This window comes from Eurosta solidaginis, chromosome 2, assembly GCF_040869045.1.
Source record: "Eurosta solidaginis isolate ZX-2024a chromosome 2, ASM4086904v1, whole genome shotgun sequence".
Taxonomy (NCBI): Eukaryota; Metazoa; Arthropoda; class Insecta; order Diptera; family Tephritidae; genus Eurosta; species Eurosta solidaginis.
The window spans coordinates 282,412,606-282,435,818 of record NC_090320.1 but is presented as its reverse complement, the minus strand read 5'-3'; the positions used below and the strand labels follow the sequence as shown (position 1 = coordinate 282,435,818).

General features: G+C 39.5%; 1 protein-coding gene and 1 pseudogene across 15 annotated transcripts in view; one reads left to right on the top strand and one right to left on the bottom strand.

Annotated features, from left to right (window-relative positions):
• Positions 1 to 22,881, top strand: part of LOC137241066 (P protein-like) — a 61,421-nt gene extending 38,540 nt beyond the window's left edge. For all 15 annotated transcript variants that reach the window (XM_067768243.1, XM_067768258.1, XM_067768257.1 and 12 more), the window contains 9 exons: positions 15,117 to 15,252; positions 15,330 to 15,565; positions 15,635 to 15,798; positions 18,653 to 18,925; positions 18,997 to 19,316; positions 19,372 to 19,510; positions 21,419 to 22,241; positions 22,301 to 22,394; positions 22,460 to 22,881. In XM_067768243.1, coding sequence (XP_067624344.1) covers positions 15,117 to 15,252; positions 15,330 to 15,565; positions 15,635 to 15,798; positions 18,653 to 18,925; positions 18,997 to 19,316; positions 19,372 to 19,510; positions 21,419 to 22,241; positions 22,301 to 22,394; positions 22,460 to 22,550 — 2,276 coding nt within the window. In that variant the 3' untranslated portion in view covers positions 22,551 to 22,881. The remainder of the gene's footprint in view (positions 1 to 15,116; positions 15,253 to 15,329; positions 15,566 to 15,634; positions 15,799 to 18,652; positions 18,926 to 18,996; positions 19,317 to 19,371; positions 19,511 to 21,418; positions 22,242 to 22,300; positions 22,395 to 22,459) is intronic.
• LOC137240169 (26S proteasome non-ATPase regulatory subunit 4-like) lies at positions 16,497 to 17,202 on the bottom strand (annotated as a pseudogene).
• Positions 22,882 to 23,213: the final 332 nt, after the last annotated feature.

The window sequence follows — 23,213 nt, the reverse complement described above, 5'->3', positions numbered from 1 at the left end:
AGCGATTTATTGGGAATTCTCTATGTCTTCACAAGAAGCGACCCTGCAAATTTGATCAAAATCGGAGAGTGATTTCCGAGTCCATAGCTGCATGCAAATAGACAACCTTCTTTATATGTATATTGATAGTTAGATTAAATCTCCTTAATGCACAAACATTCCAAAAAAATAAAACTTTTGTTTAAGAAGAACGAACTGTTCAAAATTTTTAACGAAAAAGTGTTTTTCAAATTATGATGAACTTTAAACCATTTATGTTGTGTTAACCTGACATTTTGGCAATTTTCCACGCCCATATAATTATACCTTCAAATTATATCGGAAATATCTATCTCACGTGGCTATGCTTTTAAATTCAAAAAAACCGTTTTAACAAGTAAGGAAAGCTAAGTTCGGGTGTAACCGTACATTACATACTCAGCTGTGAGCTCTGGAGACAAAATAAGGGAAAATCACCATTTAGCAAAATGAACCTAGGGTAACCCTTGAATGTGTTTGTATGACATGTGTATCAAATGAAAGGTGTTAATGATTATTTAAAACGTAGTGGGGCTTAGTTCTATAGGGGGACGCCTTTTCGAGATATCGCAATAAGGGTGGACCAGTGGTGACTCTAGAATGTGTTTGTACGATATGGGTATCAAATTATTAATGAGGGTTTTAAAAGGGAGTAGCCCTTACTTGTATATGTGAAGGCGTTTTCGAGATATCGACCAAAATGTGGACCAGGGTGACCCAGAACATCTTCTGCCTGGTACCGCTAATTTATTTATATATATAATACCACGAACATTATTCCTGCCAAGATTCCAAGGGCTTTTGATTTCGCCCTGCAGAACTTTTTCATTTTCTTCTACTTAATATGGTAGGTGTCACAACCATTTTACAGAGTTTTTTTCTAAAGTTATATTTTGCGTCAATAGACCAATACAATTACCATGTTTCATCCCTTTTTTCGTATTTGGTATAGAATTATGGCATTTTTTTCATTTTTCGTAATTTTCGATATCGGAAAAGTGGGCGTGGTTATAGTCGGATTTCGGCCATATTTTATACCAAGATAAAGTGACTTCAGATAAGTACGTGAACTAGAGATATATCGATTTTTGCTCAAGTTATCGTGTTAACGGCCGAGCGGAAGGACAGGCGGTCGACTGTGTATAAAAACTGGGTGTGGCTTCAACCGATTTCGCCCATTTTCACAAAAAACAGTTACCGTCATAGAATCTATGTCCCTACCAAATTTCACAAGGATTGGTAAATTTTTGTTCGACTTATGGCATTAAAAGTATTCTAGACGAATTAAATGAAAAAGGGCGGAGTTACGCCCATTTTGAAATTGTCTTTTATCTCGGTATTTTGTTGCACCATATCTTTACTGGAGTCGAATGTTGACATAATTTTCTTTTATACTGCCTTAAAAAAAATTTTTTTTTTAAAAGTGGGCGTGTTTGTCATCCGATTTCGCTAATTTTTAATTAGCACACATACAGTAATAGGAGTAACGTTCTTGCCAAATTTCATCATGATATCTTCAACGACTGCCAAATTACAGCTTGCAAAACTTTTAAATTACCTTCTTTTAAAAGTGGGCGGTGCCACGCCCATTGTCCAAAATTTTACTAACTTTCTATTCTGTGTCATAAGGTAAACTCACCTGCCAAGTTTCATGGCTTTATCCGTCTTTGGTAATGAATTATCGCACTTTTACGATTTTTCGAAATTTTCGATATCGAAAAAGTGGGCGTGGTTATAGTCCGATATCGTTCATTTTAAATAGCGATCTGAGATGAGTGCCCAGGAACCTACATACCAAATTTCATCAAGATACCTCAAAATTTACTCAAGTTGTCGTGTTTACAGACGGACGGACGGTATGGCTAAATGAATTTCTTTTTTCAGCCAGATCATTTTGATATATAGAAGTCTATATCTATCTCGATTAGTTTATGCCGTTATGGATTACCGTTATGCGAACAAAGTTAATATACTCTGTGAGCTCTGCTCAGCTGAGTATGAAAAACGATAATGCAGTTTCTTATGGGTGCTATTTAAAGATCCCGTTTAGGTATATATTATTTAATTGTGTAACGTCTAAAGAAGGCTGTGAAGGGAGGGGGCTCGATACCTTAGTATCTAGGGCTTAAATTTGTTTAGTTAATATACCTAATTAATTCGTACAGTAAAGGGTTTAGTTATAAACATGAATGGGATCAGTCGTAGGATACAAAAAAAATAAAAGAATGTTCCGAAACACTTTCAACTTTAGTCACTGGCCTTAATATTGTTTTTTGCTATGGGTTCACTGGGCAATATTTTGTTTTTTTTTAGCTAGTATTTTTCTAGCTTTTCCTATTTGTTTATACAAAGCAAACAAAGCACATTAATTAAGGTTTCAATGATGAGGTTTTTAAATTAATCACTTATTTATTTGAAAAAAAAAAAACAGTTTTTAAGATATTTTTCACCTGTTCAAAAGCAAACAAAATAGTTCTTGGAAATTTAAACTTCGACATTTAGTGGCGGATGGAATAATACTTTTTAGATAAATTTCCAATTGATTGAAACACACCATTTGTTTGGTTATATCTCCGGAAGTTCCCCATTTCGTCTTTATTCATTATTCTTCGTGCCTGGAATGGTTGCATTTACATGGATGTTAGGTTAGGTTAGGTTGAACTGGCCGGTCCATGAGGACCTCACATAGACTGACTGAGTCCGTAGTGTTACTAGAAGTTAGTTTTAACGACCAAACTGAAAAACCCTATCAAAAACCAGGACCTATCTTATAAAATAACTCCGTGCTTTTGGAAAATACTAGAAGCTTCCTAGGACTTAAGCCACTCGCTGCTTCTAGATCTGTCAGCTGTATCTCTCCTAATAGCTGGAGTCTTAGCCTGGCAAGTGCACAGAATGTGCTCGATCGTTTCCTCCTACAACCCGCACTTCCTACATGTGCTTTCACTGACCAAGCCTAATTTAAAGGCATGTGACACCAGCAGTGTCCAGTCAGAATACCCGTCATGAGTCTACAGCCCTCTCTTTTTAATGATAGAAGCAACTTTTTTAGTCTAAGGTTGTAAGACCTACACATAATCTTCGACACTTTACAGCCCCGCGCTTGAACCCCCGCCTTTCCCGCTTGGTCGATCATGTGCACCTCTCGCCTTCGCTTAATCTCGCTTAGTTTAATTTGGACGTCTACGGAGCAAGATTCAAGGGATGCGTCATTTTTAGCAAGTTCATCCGCTTTTTTATTCCCATCTATTCCCATATGCCCTGGGACCCAATGTAGATGTATGCCTCTCCCTGTACCGATTCTCTCCAGAAACTGCTTACACTCTAACACGCATTTAGATGCTGTGCTATGCGAAATTATTGCCTTAATTGCTGCTTGACTGTCAATATAAAAGTTAACACGGTTGCAGCTTAAGCTATTCCCTTCCAGGGTGTCTACTGCTTTGGTTACGGCTAATATTTCGGCTTGGAAAACGCTACAGCAATCCGGCAGCCTGTAGGCTTTGCTTATTTCCGGATCAGCGCAGTATACCGCAGACCCTACTCCTTCCACTACTTTGGAACAATCGGTGTACACATGTATCTCCTCGTCCGTCATTTGCGCACCCTAGCGCCAACCGTCCACCTCTATTGTGGCTTTAAGATCTCCCTCGAAGCGCAGATAGGGAATCATGTATTCTGTTCGTCTTGTAATTGATGACGCTATACTACTATGGCCATATGGTCGGCGTTCAAGCTGCCCCGAAGCACCGAGCCTATTTGCGGTCGTTAACGTTTTGTTCTTTGCTACCAGGTCTACAGGTAGAATGTGCAGAATGGCATACAGTGCAGCCGTCGGGCGTCTTTTCTGGGCTCCCGTAATGCTAAGCATTGATAGTCTGCATACCCCCTCTAATTTTTTGAGGTATGTTGTTTTTTGTGTGGCTTTCCACCAAACAAGAACGCCATAGTATAGAGTATGGCTTACAATCGCTGTAAAAACCCAATGCGAAAGAGAGGGCGATAATCCCCACGTACACTCCAGCATTCTTTGACATGCATAGAGTGCCGCTGAGTCCTTCTTCACTCTCTCCTCCACGTTGAGCTTCTATGACAGCTTACTCTCAAGGATGATTCCTGGATATTTTGTGCAAGATTTCTCCTGTAAGGTCACCCCTCCTAACTTAGGCCCTGTCCTATTTGGGACCTTGTACCTCTTTGTAAACAAGACCATATCCGTCTTCTCGGCATTGACTTTCAACCCGAAATTAGATGCCCAGGTATGAATATCCCTAAGGGCACGATCCATCAAAGAACTAATCGTTGGAAAGCACTTTCCACACCTGGGTAATCCTGGGATATGTTTGTAAAATGTGGGCATCAAATGGAAGCTGCGTATGGTTACTTTGATACGGGGTATTTTTCGTACCCGCGGGTGACTAGGGTCTCGAGATATAGGCCAAAATGTGGACCAGGGTAACACTAGGATGTGTTTATAGAATATTGATAACAAATGAAAGCTGTTGATGAGTGCTTTAGTACAGGGTAGTATTCATACCTATTGCTGACTAGGGTCTCGAGATTGAGGCCAAAACGTGGACCCTGATACCCCTAGAAAGTGTTTATACAAGAAGGATAACAAATGAAAGCTTTTGATGAGTGATTTAGTACAGGGTAATTTTCATATCTCTTTGTGACTAGGGTCTTGAGATATAGGCCAAAACGTGGACCAGGGTAACACTAGGATGTGTTTTTACATTATGGGTATCAAATTGAAGCTGTTGATGTGTGCTTTAGTATAGAGTAATTTATACCGCTGGGTGACTAGGGTCTCGAGATATAGGTCAACACGTGCACCCGGATACCCCTAGAATGTGTATGTAATATGGATATCAAATGAAAGCTGTTGCTCAAAGCTTTAAAGTAATTCGATTTAGTCGCATCAACCTGGCAAAACTGATAAATATGCATGCGAAGCCGAAAAAAAGCATGAATTGATAATACCCACATACCTATTTACATACGTACTATTCGATTTGTCTGAAATTTGGTATATAAATTTGCCTATATTAGTATTTACGATCCTTTTTTCGGGGAAGTAGACCAGAGACGGGCTGGGAATGCGATTAGGACTAGGATTGGGACTGAGACTCGGAGTGGGACTGGAACTCGGAATGGGACTGGAACAAAATACATATCACTTGAAAAACTTGAGAGAAGACAAAAGAGGGAAGGATAAGGAGACTGAGAAAGAGATATAGTGAGACGAAAATAGAGATAGATGAAGCGAAAAAGACGGAGGGAGGAGTGAATAAAATGATTAAGAAGAAGTGAAGAGGGGAGGGCAGAATTAGAGTCTCAGTCCCAATCCTTGTCCTAATCGCTTTCCCAGCCCGTCTCTGGTCTACTTCCCCGAAAAAAGGATCGTAAATACTAATATGGGCAAATTTATATACCAAATTTCAGACAAGTCGAATAGGACGTATGTAAATAGGTATGTGGGTATTATCAATTCATGCTTTTTCAGTTTTTCAGTTTTGCCAGGTTGATGCGACTAAATCGAATATCACAATGAAAATTACTTTAAAGCTCTGAGCAACAGCTTTCATTTGATATCCATATTACACACACATTCTAGGGCTATCCGGGTGCACGTGTTGGCCTAAATCTCGAGACCCTAGTCACCCAGCGGTATAAATTACTCTATACTAAAGCACACATCAACAACTTCAATTTGATATCCATAATGTAAAAACACATCCTAGTGTTACCCTGGTCCACGTTTTGGCCTATATCTCAAGACCCTAGTCACAAAGAGATATGAAAATTACCCTGTACTAAAGCACTCATCAACAGCTTTCATTTGTTATCCTTCTTGTATAAACACTTTCTAGGGGTATCAGGGTCCACGTTTTGGCCTCAATCTCGAGACCCTAGTCACCAATAGGTATGAATACTACCCTGTACTAAAGCACTCATCAACAGCTTTCATTTGTTATCAATATTCTATAAACACATTCTAGGGGTACCCGGGTCCACATTTTGGCCTATATTTCGAGACCCTAGTCACCCGCGGGTACGAAAAATACCCCGTATCAAAGTAACCATACGCAGCTTCCATTTGATGCCCACATTTTACAAACATATCCCAGGATTACCCAGGTCCACGTTGTGATCTCAAGACCCTATCCAGAATGGGATAAAAATTATCCGATGTCTGCCTCCTGGTTCTAAGCTACCCCTCCACCAATTTTCAGCCAAATCTGTTCATCCGTTCTTGAGTTATAAATAGTGTAACTAACACCACTTTCTCTTATATATGTACACATATACATACATCACATTAGAAACTTCAAAAATAACAGTAATTCTCCACTATTTAATGGATGTTATTATACAATCTACAAACTTCAATCACTCTATCTATTAAAAAAAAGCGCATGAAAATCCGTTGCGTAGTTTTAAAGGTTTAAGCATTCAAAGGGACATGGGACAGAAAAAGCGACTTTGTTTTATAATACATGCAAAAATACCAAAAAATAAAAATTTGTGAAGAATTTTAAGGAAATGTTTAATATTTTTAACGAAAGATTATTTTTCAATAGATGTATGCATTCTTAACCATTTATGTTGCATAAATATGTCAAGCTGATATGATATGAAAACACATACATAATATGTACATTCATACATGTCTATAAACCTACGCCCGAATTTAAATAACGCAGCGAATGCTATGTACATATGTACGTATGTGTCGCATCGCCTCACTCAAAAGCAATTAGCGCGAACACTTGACACCGAACATTCACACACACGAATTTTTTGGTAAACATGTTACTTTTGTTTAAACAATTTGGCTGATATAAGAAAGGAATCAAGTATTTTTTTTGATGCAGATCGAAGGCAAATATTTCAAAGTTTTACTGAAAAGTAGTATTTTTTAAGTCCATCCATCCGTTTATGAGTTATAGGTGTGTAAACAAAAATTTTATGATTTTTTACTACATTTTGGCAATTTGCCACGCCCCTATAATATATATCCTCAAATTATATTAACTGTACCATCTCACGTAGCTAAGCTTTCAAATGCAACAAACCGTTTTAAAATCGGATCATTCCGTGTGAAGTTATGTGCATTCATGGCATTTAGCGACTTTATTTTATATGATTTATAGATTGACGCGAATAAGGTTTTTCAATTAGAAAAACATTTTTCTAAGCGGGGTCGCCCCTCGGCAATGTCTGGCAAGTGCTCCGATTGTCTTTCTGCCATGAAAAGCTCTCAGTGAAAACTCATATGCCTTGCAGATGCCGTTCGGAGTCGGCATAAAACATGTAGGTCCCGTCCGGCCAATTTATAGGGAAAATCAAGAGGAGAACGACGCAAATTGGAAGAGAAGCTCGGCCTTAGATCTCTTCGGAGGTTATCACACCTTACATTTATTTTATTTTATATTGACGCGAATACAGCTTAAGCACGCTTCCTCCAGAATTTCTGCTGGTTTATTCACGGCTATAATTTCCGCCTGAAAGACGCTGCAGTAATCTGGCAGCCTGTAGGATCTACTGATTTCTGCATCGACACAGTAAACAGCAGAGTCGACACTTCCATTAATTTGTAACCATCCGTATACACATGCACAGTATGTTCTGCCATTTCTGCATCTTGACACCAAACCTCCGGCTCAATTGTGGGCCCAAGATCTCTTAAAAAGCTCACGTCTGGGACCATATATTCCGTGTGCCCGATATAAGATGTCGCTATACTGCTATGGCGATAAGGACTGCAATCAAGCTACCCTGCGGCCTTAATCCTTGCTGCAGTTGCTAACGCGATGTTTTTGGCCATCAAGTCTGCAGGCGGGATATGTGGAATGGCATGCGATGCTGCCATTGGGGTAGTTTTTTTTTGCTCCCGTTATACAGATCAGAGGGGGAGTAGCGAAAGAAAAAGATAGGTATATGATGGAAAGAGGTGGAAAAGACAAGTAGAAAGGGATGGAGAAAGAACAACGAGTAATAGACGGGACATAAGGAAAAAAAAGGAGAAGTATAAGTTACGTTGGGAAAGGAAAGATGGAAACTTGGTGAAAGAGGGACATGGGGAAGGAGAAAAAAAATGACTACCCCTGTGTGAACTAAAACGTATTGAGTGCCAGCGAGATAGATATAAGTATAAGGAATGGGATAAAACTTGAGTGAAACGCGGTAGAGAACAGAAGAAAAGAGAAGGGAAAAAAAAGGTGACATAAATAAACTAACAAAAATCATCTGTACAACGTCTGCTGGGTTTCCTATTATCCTAAATTATGGTGGCTCTTAAAATAATCAAATGAACTTTCTTACTTACATCCTATTATTTCTACATCCTTTATAACGGGATTTTACTTCTTCGTAGTTCTCCCCTATGTTCTGTGGTAAAGAACAAGTTGATGGGCTTCACGAAAACAAATAACATATTTTATTTACACTAACCATTCCGTATCAATTCAATCGTGTAAAATCAAAAGAAGAACTAGCAGTGAAATCTATTTCGACTCAAGCTTTACAGTGTCCGGGAACCTTGGGAATATTCTAGGAAATATGCAAATGTTACTCCTACGCCTGGGTGTGCTGTATAAAAATAACTAAAACAAGTAAGGAAGGTTAAGTTCGGGTGTAACCGAACATTACATACTCAGTTGAGAGCTATGGTGACAACATAAGGGAAAATAACCATGTAGGAAAATGAACCGAGGGAAACCCTGGAATGGGTTTGTATGACATGTGTATCAAATGAAAGGCATTAAAGAGTATTTTATGAGGGAGTGGGCCATAGTTCTATAGGTGGACGCCATTTAGGGATATCGCCATAAAGGTGGATCAGGGTTGACTCTAGAATTTGTTTGTACGATATGGGTATCAAAAGAAAGGTGTTAATGAGGGTTTTAAAAGGAAGTGGTGGTAGTTGTATAGGTGGTCGCCTTTTCGAGATATCGCCATAAAGGTGGGCCAGGGGTGACTCTAGAATGTGTTCGTACGATATTGGTACCAAATTAAATGTATTAATGAGGGTTTTAAAAGGGTGTGGTGGTAGTTGTATAGGTGGTCGCCTTTTCGAGATATCGCCATAAAGGTGGACCAGGGTAACTCTAGAATGTGTTTGTACGATATGGGTACCAAATTAAAGGTATTAATGGGGGTTTTAAAAGGGAGTGGTGGTAGTTGTATAGGTGGTCGCCTTTTCGAGATATCGCCATAAAGGTGGGCCAGGGGTGACTCTAGAATGTGTTTGTACGATATTGGTATCAAATTAAAGGCATTAATGAGAGTTTTAAAAGGGAGTGGTGGTAGTTGTATAGGTGGTCGCCTTTTCGAGATATCGCCATAAAGGTGGGCCAGGGGTGACTCTAGAATGTGTTTGTACGATATTGGTATCAAATTATAGGCATTAATGAGAGTTTTAAAAGGGAGTGGTGGTAGTTGTATAGGTGGTCGCCTTTTCGAGATATCGCCATAAAGGTGGACCAGGGGTAACTCTAGAATGTGTTTGTACGATATGGGTACCAAATTAAATGTATTAATGAGGGTTTTAAAAGGGTGTGGTGGTAGTTGTATAGGTGGTCGCCTTTTCGAGATATTGCCATAAAGGTGGGCCAGGGGTGACTCTAGAATGTGTTTGTACGATATGGGTACCAAACTAAAGGTATTAATGAGGGTTTTAAAAGGAAGTGGTGGTAGTTGTATAGGTGGTCGCCTTTTCGAGATATCGCCATAAAGGTGGGCCAGGGGTGACTCTAGAATGTGTTCGTACGATATTGGTATCAAATTAAAGGCATTAATGAGAGTTTTAAAAGGGAGTGGTGGTAGTTGTATAGGTGGTCGCCTTTTCGAGATATCGCCATAAAGGTGGACCAGGGTAACTCTAGAATGTGTTTGTACGATATGGGTACCAAACTAAAGGTATTAATGGGGGTTTTAAAAGGGAGTGGTGGTAGTTGTATAGGTGGTCGCCTTTTCGAGATATCGCCATAAAGGTGGGCCAGGGGTGACTCTAGAATGTGTTTGTACGATATTGGTATCAAATTAAAGGCATTAATGAGAGTTTTAAAAGGGAGTGGTGGTAGTTGTATAGGTGGTCGCCTTTTCGAGATATCGCCATAAAGGTGGGCCAGGGGTGACTCTAGAATGTGTTTGTACGATATTGGTATCAAATTAAAGGCATTAATGAGAGTTTTAAAAGGGAGTGGTGGTAGTTGTATAGGTGGTCGCCTTTTCGAGATATCGCCATAAAGGTGGGCCAGGGGTGACTCTAGAATGTGTTTGTACGATATTGGTATCAAATTAAAGGTACTAATGAGGGTTTTAAAAGGGAGTGGTGGTAGTTGTATAGGTGGTCGCCTTTTCGAGATATCGCCATAAAGGTGGGCCATGGGTGACTCTAGAATGTGTTTGTACGATATTGGTATCAAATTAAAGGCATTAATGAGAGGTTTAAAAGGGAGTGGTGGTAGTTGTATATGTGAAGTCGTTTTCCAGATATCGACCAAAATGTGGACCAGGATGACCCAAAACATCATCTGTTGGATACCGCTAATTTATTTTTATATATAATACCTATCAAGATTTCAAGGATGTTTTATTTCGCCCTGCAGAACTTTTTCATTTTCTTCTACTTAATATGGTAGGTGTCACAACCATTTTACAAAGTTTTTTCTAGAGTTATACTTCGCGTCAATAAACCAATCCAATTACCATGCTTCATGCCTTTTTTCGTATTTGGTATAGAATTATGGCATTTTTTTCATTTGATATGTAGATTTTTGCTCAAGTCATCGTGTCAGCGGCCATGCGGAAGGACAGACGGACGACTGTGTATAAAAACTGGACGCAGCTTCAACCGATTTCGCCCATTTTCACAGAAAACAGTTAACGTCATAAAATCTATGCCCCTACGAAATTTCAAAAGGATTGGGAAATTTTTGTTCGACTTATGGCATTAAAAGTATCCTATACAAACTAAATGAAACACGGCGGAGCCACGCCCATTTTGAAATTTTCTTTATTTTTTGTATTTTGTTGCACCATATGAATGTTGACATAATTTACTTATATACTGTAAAGATATTAAATTTTTTGTTAAAATTTTACTTTAAAAATTTTTTTTTTAAAAGTGGGCGTGGTCCTTCTCCGATTTTGCTAATTTTTATTAAGCGTACATATATTAATAGGAGTAACGTTCCTGCCAAATTTCTTCGTGATATCTTCAACGACTGCCGAATTACAGCTTGCAAAATTTTAGATTACCTTATTTTAAAAGTGGGCGGTGCCACGCCCATTGTCCAAAATTTTACTAGTTTTCTATTCTGCGTTATAAGACCAACGCACCCACCAAATTTCATCGCTTTATTCATCTTCGGTAATGAATTATTGCACTTTTTCGGTTTTTCGAACTTTTCGATATCGCAAAAGTGGGCGTGGTTATAGTCCGATATCATTCATTTTAAGTAGCGATCTGAGATGAGTGCTCAGGAACCTACATACCAAACTTCATCAAGATACCTCAAAATTTACTCAAGTTATCGTGTTAACGGACGGACGGACATGGCTGAATCAAATTTTTTTTCGATCCTGATGATTTTGATATATGGAAGTCTATATCTATCTCGATTCCTTTATACCTGTACAACCAACCGTTATCAAATCAAACTTAATATACTCTGTGAGCTCTGCTCTACTGAGTATAAATATTATCATCAAAGTGCTTAACAAATCTTATTGAATAAAATACAAATCGTTTAGGATGAGAACTTTTTTCAAATGCAATGAAATAAACGGAAGTTGCAGCTGATACTGCTATTGCCGCCCTAAGGTTTTGCTGACTTATCACTGCTACAATCACTGTTGCAATTGAATGCAAGCATTGTTTTCACTTCCCACCAAACAATGAAGTATCATGCAAATTGAGTACAAAACGATGCAAACAGTAAATTAACTATGTTTAATATTCACATATTTGGTGAGTTAGATATGCTTATAACACTACATATTATCGGTGAAAGTACAAAAGCTCTAATCAAGCAACTACAAAATCGTACAACTAACATTTGTTATTCAAATTATTTCCGCCTTCATAGGCCAAGACTAATTTATTTCCATTCTTTTCAAAACATGTCGTTGGGCTTTAGAGGTGTTTAAACAATTGAGCTGTATGGAAATTTTTTTCTATAACGTGACTTAATCACAAAAATACTATTTAGTTGTGTAACTGAGGGTTTTATATCATTTACTTACCTACAATTTTCCTTGAAATTGAGTCGCTTATTATCTGTAGAGGAGGGTTGGAGTGCAAGGTAGGTCGTCTTTATTTTGCCGTTTGGTCAAGCACAAATTAATCTAGTCGACGATTGATTGTATCCCTTGTATGGTATGCAAACTACTCATTCACTCTTTATAGTATTACACGCCTATTTCGAAATCATGATATATTATTTTCGATTAATTCGTATGGGTTTGAATGTCGCTCAATAGCGCAAACAGTCAACTTTATTACTCAGAAGGAAAACAAGTTAACTACGAGCTACTAAAAGTTGGTATCAAGTAAAAGTAATTGTGAAGTATTTGTTTATATCAGGGGCGGAAACTGTTATTCCTTTTATAAAATAATTCCTGGCAAAACTATTAATTTTGGACTTTTAATATATTTGGATCAAGATAAAAATTATTTTCGGATTTTTATTACCTGAGTCCGATAGAACTAGTTAAACTCGGACTCAAAAAATAAAAATACAGATTCTACTTTTATATATGGCCTTTTATGGAAAAATTTCGAAAAATAAAAAGGATGCATGATTCGGCATGATATTGCTATAGGGATACCTGGTAACCCAAACATTTTTACCTAGGACAATTTTTTGACCAGGACTTTTTCGACTCCGAAAAAAAACTATTATTTTCCGTCCCTGTTTAGGGGTTTTAAGTCACCACTGCATGGTTATTTTAGCGAGGAAAACAAATATAGATTATACTCGCAATAAAGCAGGTCTGCTATAGAATATGTTTGATAATCCGGAGTACGGAAAAATACTTATTTCACAGTTAGCTTTGGCACTTTACTTAACTTTACTTAGGGGGATACAATTTCCGACAATGTAATACTATTTCATCTGCAGAGAACTTTATTAAATATTTGTAGCTAGCTTCCTCCTATCTACACCAACTGCTGCTTGAAGTTGGACTATGATCCCAAGTCCTGAAATATTGTAAGAGAAATCTTCGGTCCGAAATGTGAAAAGAGCTTTCATATCCCTTCCATGAATTTCGATCGATCTATACATACTCAGAAGGATTCCTCTATTCAACCATCAAACTGGTATGAGTAGGATCACTAGCGCGCAAAAAGTCTATACTTTGTCCTGCCGTCTGCTATCAAAGACGACTAAAACGGGTACGCCCCTCCTCTTGATAGTGGTTTTAATCAAACTATTCCAAGGCTGCCTATGCTGATGACCTAGCAATCCTTTCCAGGTGGAAACACCCGGCCACCTTAAGGGACCTTCTTCGGAGATATCTTCGCACGGTGGCTGGGTAGTATGTATCCAGCGGCCTATCTGAATAACCTCAATAAAAGTGAGCTAGTTCTCCTTACTTGGAGGTAAACGATCTGTGATTTCAGATCTCCCACCGTATGCGGTGCGACTTATACTATATAACCGTATTATAGCTGTCATAGAAGCTTAATATAGACAACAGAGCTAGAAAAGCTTCAGCCGCCTTGTACTGCTGCCGTGAAGCCATTGGGAAACGCTGAAACATTTTCACACTGGATTTATAACATGGTGATCAAGCAGATCCTCTTCTACGGTGTGTTGGTTTTGTGGAATACACTGATCACTGCAACCAATTTTAAAAGGCTGGAAAACGCGAAACGAATACTCATAATAGAATCAAACGCTATGTTAAATATACAGCCGTTGGACGTTGTTGGCAGGTCAGCCGTGACGGGGCTGCAATAAGGCTCCGAGACACAAATATTTGGACCAAGTGGGCACTCCAATATTCTTACTAGTTTCGGCCCCCTCCAGCTGAATTGGAAGCTAGGAGGAGGTGTTTACTGTCAAGAGCTTGTAGAAGGCCAACAGCTTAGACTGTCTGACCACTGCAGTGTCTTCCAAGAGAGAGTTATCGCGTTCAAGGATGCGGTGCAGGGTGTCAGGTATTTGAGAGTTTAATATCTACTCGGACAGTCCTGCAGCTATCAAAGCGCTAGGATCTAAAACTGTGCGATCGAGTGTAGTCGACGAGTACGTGAACTCGCCCGTGGTCGCAGGAAGCTGCTTTTCTATAAAGAGTACTTGGGTGCCAGGGTATATCGACATCCATACGCGGATCTCATAGCTTGAGATGGTACGCGCGAACAGATGGTGAATGTCAGTAGGGACTTTGGTACACCACCTGCCACTTGCAGTCTGCCCCTTGAAAGGTGTACCTCGGGCCAAAGCGGCTGAGTATTCTTGAAAATACTGTGTTAGTTGCATGGAGAATGACGAGATGACGTCACCTAATCAATGTATGCCTAACTGCCTAGCATTTGCAAGGACAAGGCGTAAATATATCGGTAGTGATGTATACAAATCCCCGGAAGAAACTTAGTGATAAGAAATCAGTGTTGCCGTTAGTTAATATGGATGCACAACGGACCAGAAAAGTGAACTGATTCCAATTAGTTGAATCAGTGGCAACCCAAACCCATCCTAACTTAATCTTGGGAAGATCCCAAGAATCAAATCTATTGGCATTTGACTTAAACGAAAAGAGGAATATTTGTAGTGTAGCGTAAATTTCTTAACATTTGATAGTCTAAGCTATGTGAAGCGATTTGTAAATAAGTTCTTTGTTACCTTTTGGGGAAATTTGATAAGAAGATCTTAACTGGATTAGGATGAGTTCTATAAAATCAAAACGGCTTTTGAATATCTACTTGGGCGACTTGAATGGTAGGCGGTATATCTACTTAAATACTACGAGCCCTAGAACTTTATCAACATTGCCTTTAAAAAGTTCATACAAGTATTAAGAATTACTCCCCCCACTATAAAATACCAAAAGTAACATTTTTGCACTAATTCTCCCCACAGGCTCGACAGTAGTCACAGATGACGAATCTGGCAATCTCCATGACGAATCCAGTTATGAAGACGAGCACAGCTTTGCCGGCTCGGAATATATCAGTATGAGAAAACTTCAGAAACCGCATAATGTAGGAGATGGGGGGTAAGAAATACTCATACGAACGATCATAGCATACTGAAAAGTATATTTAATTGAGTTTAGTCTTGTTATATTCACAGCACCGATGTCGACTGTACACTATCAGATATCGAAAACACAACCAACGATAAGTCAAACTCAGTTGTAACGCGTGTTGTGGCCAAACAAAAGTCCAAGGAACGACGAAGACGTGAACAACTTATAAAGCGTGGAGGTCTATTGGTATTTTGGCTATTCGCTGCTATTGTGCTAATGATATTCGAGGAGAAGCATTTGTTGGAGAAGACATTGGCTGTGCCACAGAATAAAACGAAAAGTGGGTAAAGTAGAGGAAATGTAAAAAACAGTTTTACTAATTGCTTTGTCGCTATGTGATTTCCACTAGACTTCGTACTACATAAGAATCCCACCGGTGATTTCAAGCTAAAGATCTTTGGTACATTCAATGAGACTATACGTGCATATAAACCGGAAGATGAGGGAAAATATTTGATTGTACAACCACAAATATCGTATTTCGACACTTTGTATAACAGGAACGATTATAAGGTGAGTTGATGGTATTAAAGGGGGAAAGCTAGGAAGAGCTGGAAATCTATGTGGCTGAATAAGAAATAAGCCGATTGTATTAGAAATAGATAGATATCTGGGAAGCGAGCTGCGTCCCTGAAGAGGAAGCTTATGAGATTGTACATAAAAATTTCGCCGAAATCGCCACACAGGCCAAATAAATCACCTTATGGCGGTGGATAGGAGCAGGTAGAAAAAGCCATTTCTTGAGCGGAGTGCCGCCGGCTAGCCAATCCTATTTCTTTGGCCTATCTAACTGTTGTCCTGATGTATGGCTTGAAACCTGGTGTCAGATTGAGAGAAGATCGGGCACCCTGAGATGCCTTTTCTTTATCCATTCAAAGACTCTGTAGTAAATGATCCGTGAGTCCGCCCTAGTACAATATAAACAGTGTGTTATACTTGTTGCTGTTCATGTGGATGCTTTGCAATGCAACTCACTAGACGGAATCTCAAAGGATTGAGTCACTCATTTTGGGAGTACGTGTTTCCAATCCTACCGTACTCCAATACGGGCGAACCCGTGTTTTCAGCTACAATTTAAACATTTATGCTGTAAGAGTGCACGTAGTAGTAAATGCCAGTTGAGGGGCTGGAAAACCGTCGTACAAACCCTTCTTCTCCCAAGACTATAGTTAACTTAGTTATGTATTGTAACGAATTTGGTGCAATTCCCCTTATATGCAATCTTCTGCTATGTTAGTACCAGCGCCAGTGCTTGTGTCAGCGGTGCCACCACCTGTGGTGGTTGTATTAGATTCACTAAGTGCGCGACGTTGCTCTTCTCCTTGATGTTGACGCTGTTCCTCCATAGATACACGCAAGGCAAGTGCTAGTTCGGGATCTTCATTTAGATCAACAACAAATTCGAAACCGGCACCACTTAATCCAGCGCCTCCCAAACCATCTTCGCCTTATATAATTGGCGATGAAACAGAGCATCTGATAATCCCGAACCGCGTGTTACACTAACTAAATGTGAACCGGGGCCATCTTTGTCATTCAATGCGTTTACGAACGCAGTTAGTATTTCGTTATTGTTGCCGTGATCTCCAAAGCTAACAATGTCAACATTGACTTTTTCTTTCTTTAATCGTTTTGCTTGTTTAACTAATTCAGCTTCATCATAATTGATTGGTGAACCTACAAAAACAACAATCCGCATTTTATGATTTTTCCCTTAACGATGCTTAAGCACCAAAAGTGCTATACGAATGCCGGTTAAAAAGTTGATTTCACCTTTAGGCTGTACTAAATGCATCTTCGAGAATATACGACCTACATCACTGGTTAGTGTAGCAAGAACCTCAACAGTGTTGGATATTGTCATTAGTTTTCAGGATTTGAGCGTACTTTTGTAACACACACTAGAATAAAGGCCATTTTGCATTATTGAATAGTGGAGTTATTTATTCGACAGTTTAGTGATTCCAACGTTAGTAGAAGGTTGCAAATAAGTGGATTTGCAGTAAATTCGTTACAATTCTTCCATTTTTGTTGTTGTTTTGTCGCTATCAAAATGAAAAATATACTCCTCAGCATTGATTCTTTCAAATACCTTAGCTACACTTAGTCGTCTTTATAGCTGGGATTTATTGCCAAAAGTAGCCAATCCACGGACTTCCAACTCCTCCTTCAGTTGCGGGATCGTAAATTCACTCAACTTTGCCATGTCCCAATCTTCGGAATTTATTCAACAATTCCTCTTCTGACACCAATTGTAACGAATTTACTGCAAATCCTCTAATTTGCAACCTTCTACTAACGTTGGAATCACTAAAGTGTTGAATAAATAACTCCACTATTCAATAATGCAAAATGGCCTTTATTAAAATACTTCACAATAACACTTATAATTCGCTGTAGCTTGCTTAAACCAAACTGATTCTCGCGCCTCTACTGTTGCGGCCTTTTATACTCTGTGATTTCTCGTTTGCATCTTCTAGGCCCTTCCAATTCCAGAATCTACTAGTTGGTTATCTGCTATAAATTTCTCAGCTATAACTACAGATGCACAATTTTTATAGCTTCTCTCGTACCCCATGCTCTTGTATGTGTCAGCGACATTTGCACAACCATTGCATACTTTCAGGAGTATCTCAGATATATGCATGTTGTTGTGCGTTGCTTCTCCGCTGCGTGTACGTGCATATGTGTAGACATAATGATTAATTTGGTTATGTGCATACACGTCACTGCTTAGCATCGGCTTAGAGACGACAGTACCCCTTAGTGTTGCTAATATTCGCAACAGTATATTATTTACGCTGTCGGAAGACGAGACATTCTTATGAACCCATAACGAAGGGGTTACCACTCATTTTCGAATGATGGGAATGACGCACTTCCAACCCTAGACTGCTCCAAGACTTAAGTCAATAAAGTTTTCTTATTTACGCCGACAGTCACACATTTTGCTGGTCGCAAGGAAGAAATTTTCTGTCGGCATGCACGAGACTTCAATCATAGTGCGATGATAGCAGGTCCGGGATGGAACACTTATTTTCGGAGGTTGGAAAGGACATGTACAGACCTCCCCTACTTTAATACAGCCAAAGTTTCTTATATTTTCGGCATGATCTATATTTATTTTATTGTTGCCGGGATGAACATGAAATTGATCAATACGTGGATTTTCTGGGTGACATTTAATAAAAGGTTGAATAGCACTACTTTCCAATCCTACACTCTTTGATAGGATGCGTGCATTTGTTTTCCGGCAGGCTAGGTTCGGTACATCATTCCACAGTTAGAAGCTTACATAGACCTACGCAGATGCTACCATATAATGTTAATGATCAAGCAAAATTGAACAAACCTCTTTACCTTACAGGACATCTTACAAACATGGCTCATACCAATCGTTTCGGAGACGCTCTTCGATATGGCACCTGTTGTGTGGCGTAATAAAACCTACGAAATGCCAGATAATATTTTACGAAGTTTAAAAGAACCAGGCGTAACAATGCGTCTCAGCATGCACACAAATGCTGAGAAGGATTTGGCTGTAGAGCTCATCTATAATCCATTGATCATCAATAAAAAGATTGGCACACTACTTGCAGCTGGAATTCTAATGATCTTCTATGCGCTGCTTGTGTGGGAGGTAATTTTGGGACAAATGTTGACTTGTTTTGCATTTTACTATTTCTAACTGTTTCTCTCCTACTCGTATAGGTTTTTCAACGCACCTTTGTCGCTGTCATCTGTTCCATACTCTCTGTGGCTGTTTTAGCTTGTTTCGATGATCGTCCAAATATGGATGAGATCACTGTGTGGATGGATATGGAAATGTTAACATTAATATTTTGTATGATGATAATTGTTGGTATTTTGGCAGAGACGGGCGTTTTTGATTATATAGCCGTTTTGGCATTTGAGATATCGGGTGGAAAAATTTGGCCTATGATATATTTTCTATTTTTCATAACGTGCTTTATATCGAGTTTTCTGGATAATGTAACAACAGTTATATTGATGTCGCCGGTGGCTATAAGGTGCGGATTTAGATACGGAATATTGCTTTGGAAGCTCAAGGTTTTTCTTTTATAGGCTCTGTGAGGTCATGAGCTTGAATCCGGTACCAGTGTTGTTGGGCATAATCGTGCAATCGAATATTGGTGGTGCTATTACACCCATTGGTGATCCCATATCGATCATCATTTGTTCGAATCAGTTTTTCGCTAAAAATGTAAGTACCTTTCGTTACAGAATCTTTAAGAGAGTTTGAATAGTCGTGTCTGGTGGTAAGTGCGAGAATTTAAGATAATTTAGAAGGGGTTTGATGCTGTTGTTGTAGCGATAAGGTTGCTCCCCGAAGGCTTTGGGGAGTGTTATCGATGTAATGGTCCTTTGCCGGATACAGATCCAGTACACTCCGGTACCGCAGCACCATTAAGGTGCTAGCCCGACCATCTTGGGAACGATTTATGTGGCCACATTAAACCTTCAGGCCATCCCCTCCCTCCCCACCCCCAAGTTCCATGAGGAGCTTGGGGTCGCCAGTGAAACAGGATTCGCTGCGGATAGGTGTGGTTGGCAATTGGGTTTGGAGAAGCTATATATTGCGCTGGCAACCTGAAGGGTTGCGCTACACAGCCCCTTGAATCTGGTATTTTAGTCACCTCTTACGACAGGCATACCTATCGAGGGAATATTCTGACCCCCTAACCCGCTGGGGTGGTATGTCGTAGTAAGATGCTGCATATTTCCTCCTCTAGGTCGTTGTAGTGACTGATATACTCCAAACTGGCAGCCTGGAAATATGTGTGGGAATAGTGTTTCTGAGTTCCCTGCGGGGTCTTTTACTGACTCGCTTAAAACTCAAATACAACTGAGCTAGTTCTATTTACGAGTAAATAAAATATCTCTAATCAGCCCGCCCTCCATTGGCAGAGTGTTGCTGGTACTATTGAACAGTGTTATGTTCCAAGAGTTGCTTTGTGTTGTTCCGTGACGCTGTTGAAGTGGTGGATCCGCTTCCCTGATTGCAATGAGCGGGCTCACTTCTTTTAAGGGAGTAGTGTTGGGTTGCGAACTCACTTAGAAATTAAGCCTAGCGAACTTGTCAAAAGTTGACTTGACGCTGGATGGAAAATGTGCTGGAAGGGATTCTGCCAAGAGCTTGAAGTCAGCTGGAAACTTGGGCTTCCCGACCATTGAAAATTGCAGCGTTTTATAGCAGAAGTCGACGTTATCAAGGATGAGGTGAAAGATTATCCAGCGACTCATGTGGTTGGGGCCTTGATATCTACTCGGTCATCAAACAGCTGCTAAGCAAATGGGCTCAAAAACCGTGTGAGCGAGCGTGATCGGAGAGGACGTGTATTCTCTCACGGTTGCGTCGAACTCATTTTCTTTCAAAAATCTGTGGGATCAGGGCTTCATATCAAAACAAATTGTCACTCAAATCCCATTGCTAGAGCTCAAATCTAGCGAAGAGGTCGGGAGGATGCAAGCAGGGACTTTACAATTCCGCTGGCCCTTATAGCCTTATTTTGGGGGAAGGTGACCTAGAGCCAGCCAAGAAAGCGGTGGACTAAGGAAGGAGAATAAGAGCAATAGGGGGCCAAGAGTGCAAGCGAATTGTGAAAAGGAGTGGGAGGGAAAAGCATAGAGAAAGGGATAGAAATGACAATAGCACGAAAAATTTGATCCGAAAGAGGAATATGAAAAGGCAAAGGAAACAGTAGAAAAAGAGCAAACAGATAGGAGAAAGGAAGGGTGGCAGAATAAGAGGAGGGAGGGTTAAGAGAAGACGAAGATGCAAGTGAATATAAGAAGGAGGGAATAAGAGAGGCAAAGAAAAATAGAAAGGAAGAGGTAAAGGACAGAAGGAGGTGGAGCGGCACAGGTAGAGATGAGGGAAAGTACGATTCTCAAATGTAGGCCAAGTCAACTATCTAAGGTCCGACTAGCCTAATAGTTTTTAATAAACATATTAGAGATCAATTTCTATAAAACCCGTCTAGTGACGTTTATTTTCTTTGTTCAATGAGCATTCGATACCGATTAGCCTCAGTGTTCAGTCAGAGCTAAAAAAACAAAAAAAATTGGTACAATTTTAGTTATATTCTCATCTCATATACTCTTTTACCAGGGCATCACATTCACGAAATTCGTAGCGCACTCTCTACCCGGCGCTTTACTCGTTGCTATACAAAGTTGTTTATATATGCGTTTCGCTTTTCGTGATCCACAATCACTACGTCTCAACGAACCCAAAGAATTCAAGGATCTACGACGCGAAATCAAAGTTTGGCAACGTGCTGCAAATTCACTTTCTTCCTACTCGAAGGATGCTGACCTCGTACGCGCAACATTACACAAAAAAGTTAAGCTACTCAAACGTACACTGAGACACAAACAACGTGGTCTAGACTCGAATGATGCCTACACACATACATTGGAGGATCTAAAGTTAAAATATTCCATTAAACATATGACACTTCTGGTGCAAACATGTTTAGCTTTGACGTTTGTACTCATCTGCTTCTTTATACAATCGGTGCCACAATGGCGTACGCTACCACTCGGTTGGTTGGCGCTACTTGGCATTATAGCTTTGCTCATCGTTTTAGATCGTAATGATATGGAACATTTGTTGCACCGCATCGAGTGGACGACGCTCTTATTTTTCGCCGCCGTCTTTGTTATGATGGAATGTGTGGAACGTTTGGGTCTCTTCGCTTGGATAGGCGAAATAACGAAGAACATTATTTTGTATGTAGATGAGCGACATCGTTTGGCAATGGCAATTTTTATTATTTTGTGGATATCTGCAATGGCTTCGGCGGTTTTGGATAGCATACCTGTGACGGCAATGATGGTGCGTTTGGTCGTGACGCTTGTGAGTAGGGGCACATTGGGTTTGCCGCTCGAGCCTCTAGTGTGGGCGTTAACTTTTGGTTCGAGTTTGGGAGGTAGGCTGACATGTTTCATTCATTATATACAGTTTCTCATAGTTTTCCAAATCAATCAGGCAATGGAACTTTGTATGGCGCTTCCGCGAACGTCGTCTCAGCTAGCATTGCTGAACAGCATGGCTATAAAATAACATTTACACGTTACTTGAAGTGAGTTGGGATACCAATTTTTTATTACGCTCTCTATTTTTAATTTATTTTATTCAATCCCTTAGAGTCGTTTTCCCCATGATGGTGGGTCAACTTGTTGTCATCACGGCTTATCTTATGTTGTCACACATTGTTTTCGAGTGGCATAATGAATAATTTATGAGCTCAGCAAAGTCGGTCAAAGGCTGCAGGGGTGTAGTGCTAAGATAAACTAACTTTTGGAAACTTAGTTCTTTACAGACTTACATATATTTAGATATGATAATTATATAGAATATTTTATAGAAATAAGTCTAAAATGACTATTGTTTGAATGTATCTACATATATGTTCCAGGGAAAGAGTTCAGGATATATTTTTGAAATTTTTAAAAGGTCAGACCAGAAGAATATCTGTCTTAGAAATTGGAATTCAGAAAAGTAATTAAGTAATACTTATAAATTTATGAACATTTATTTAAAATATATACTGGAGCTACTGCTAAACATATATATTTATTTTTACTTCGTTTAGTCGGTAGTGGGGAGTCTTCTAATCGGTTTTTGAAGAGCTTCCTAAGTTCTTGAAACTTGGAACATACATACATATTCAAACCCTCTTTTTGGAGAGGACTGCACTTTCGCATCATGCGTACAAATTCTACAAAGCAACGGAAAATAGTGCTCAGCATGTGATGTTATAGCGGAAACAATGAAGTGGCTAAGAAGCCTGGAAAGGTTCAGACCTAGTAGCGAAAACTAAGCAGTCCATTTTTGGGGGCGCAAAGCAGATTGCAACTGCAGATGAGGCTGAACTAAGCACAGATTGGAGACAAGGCCT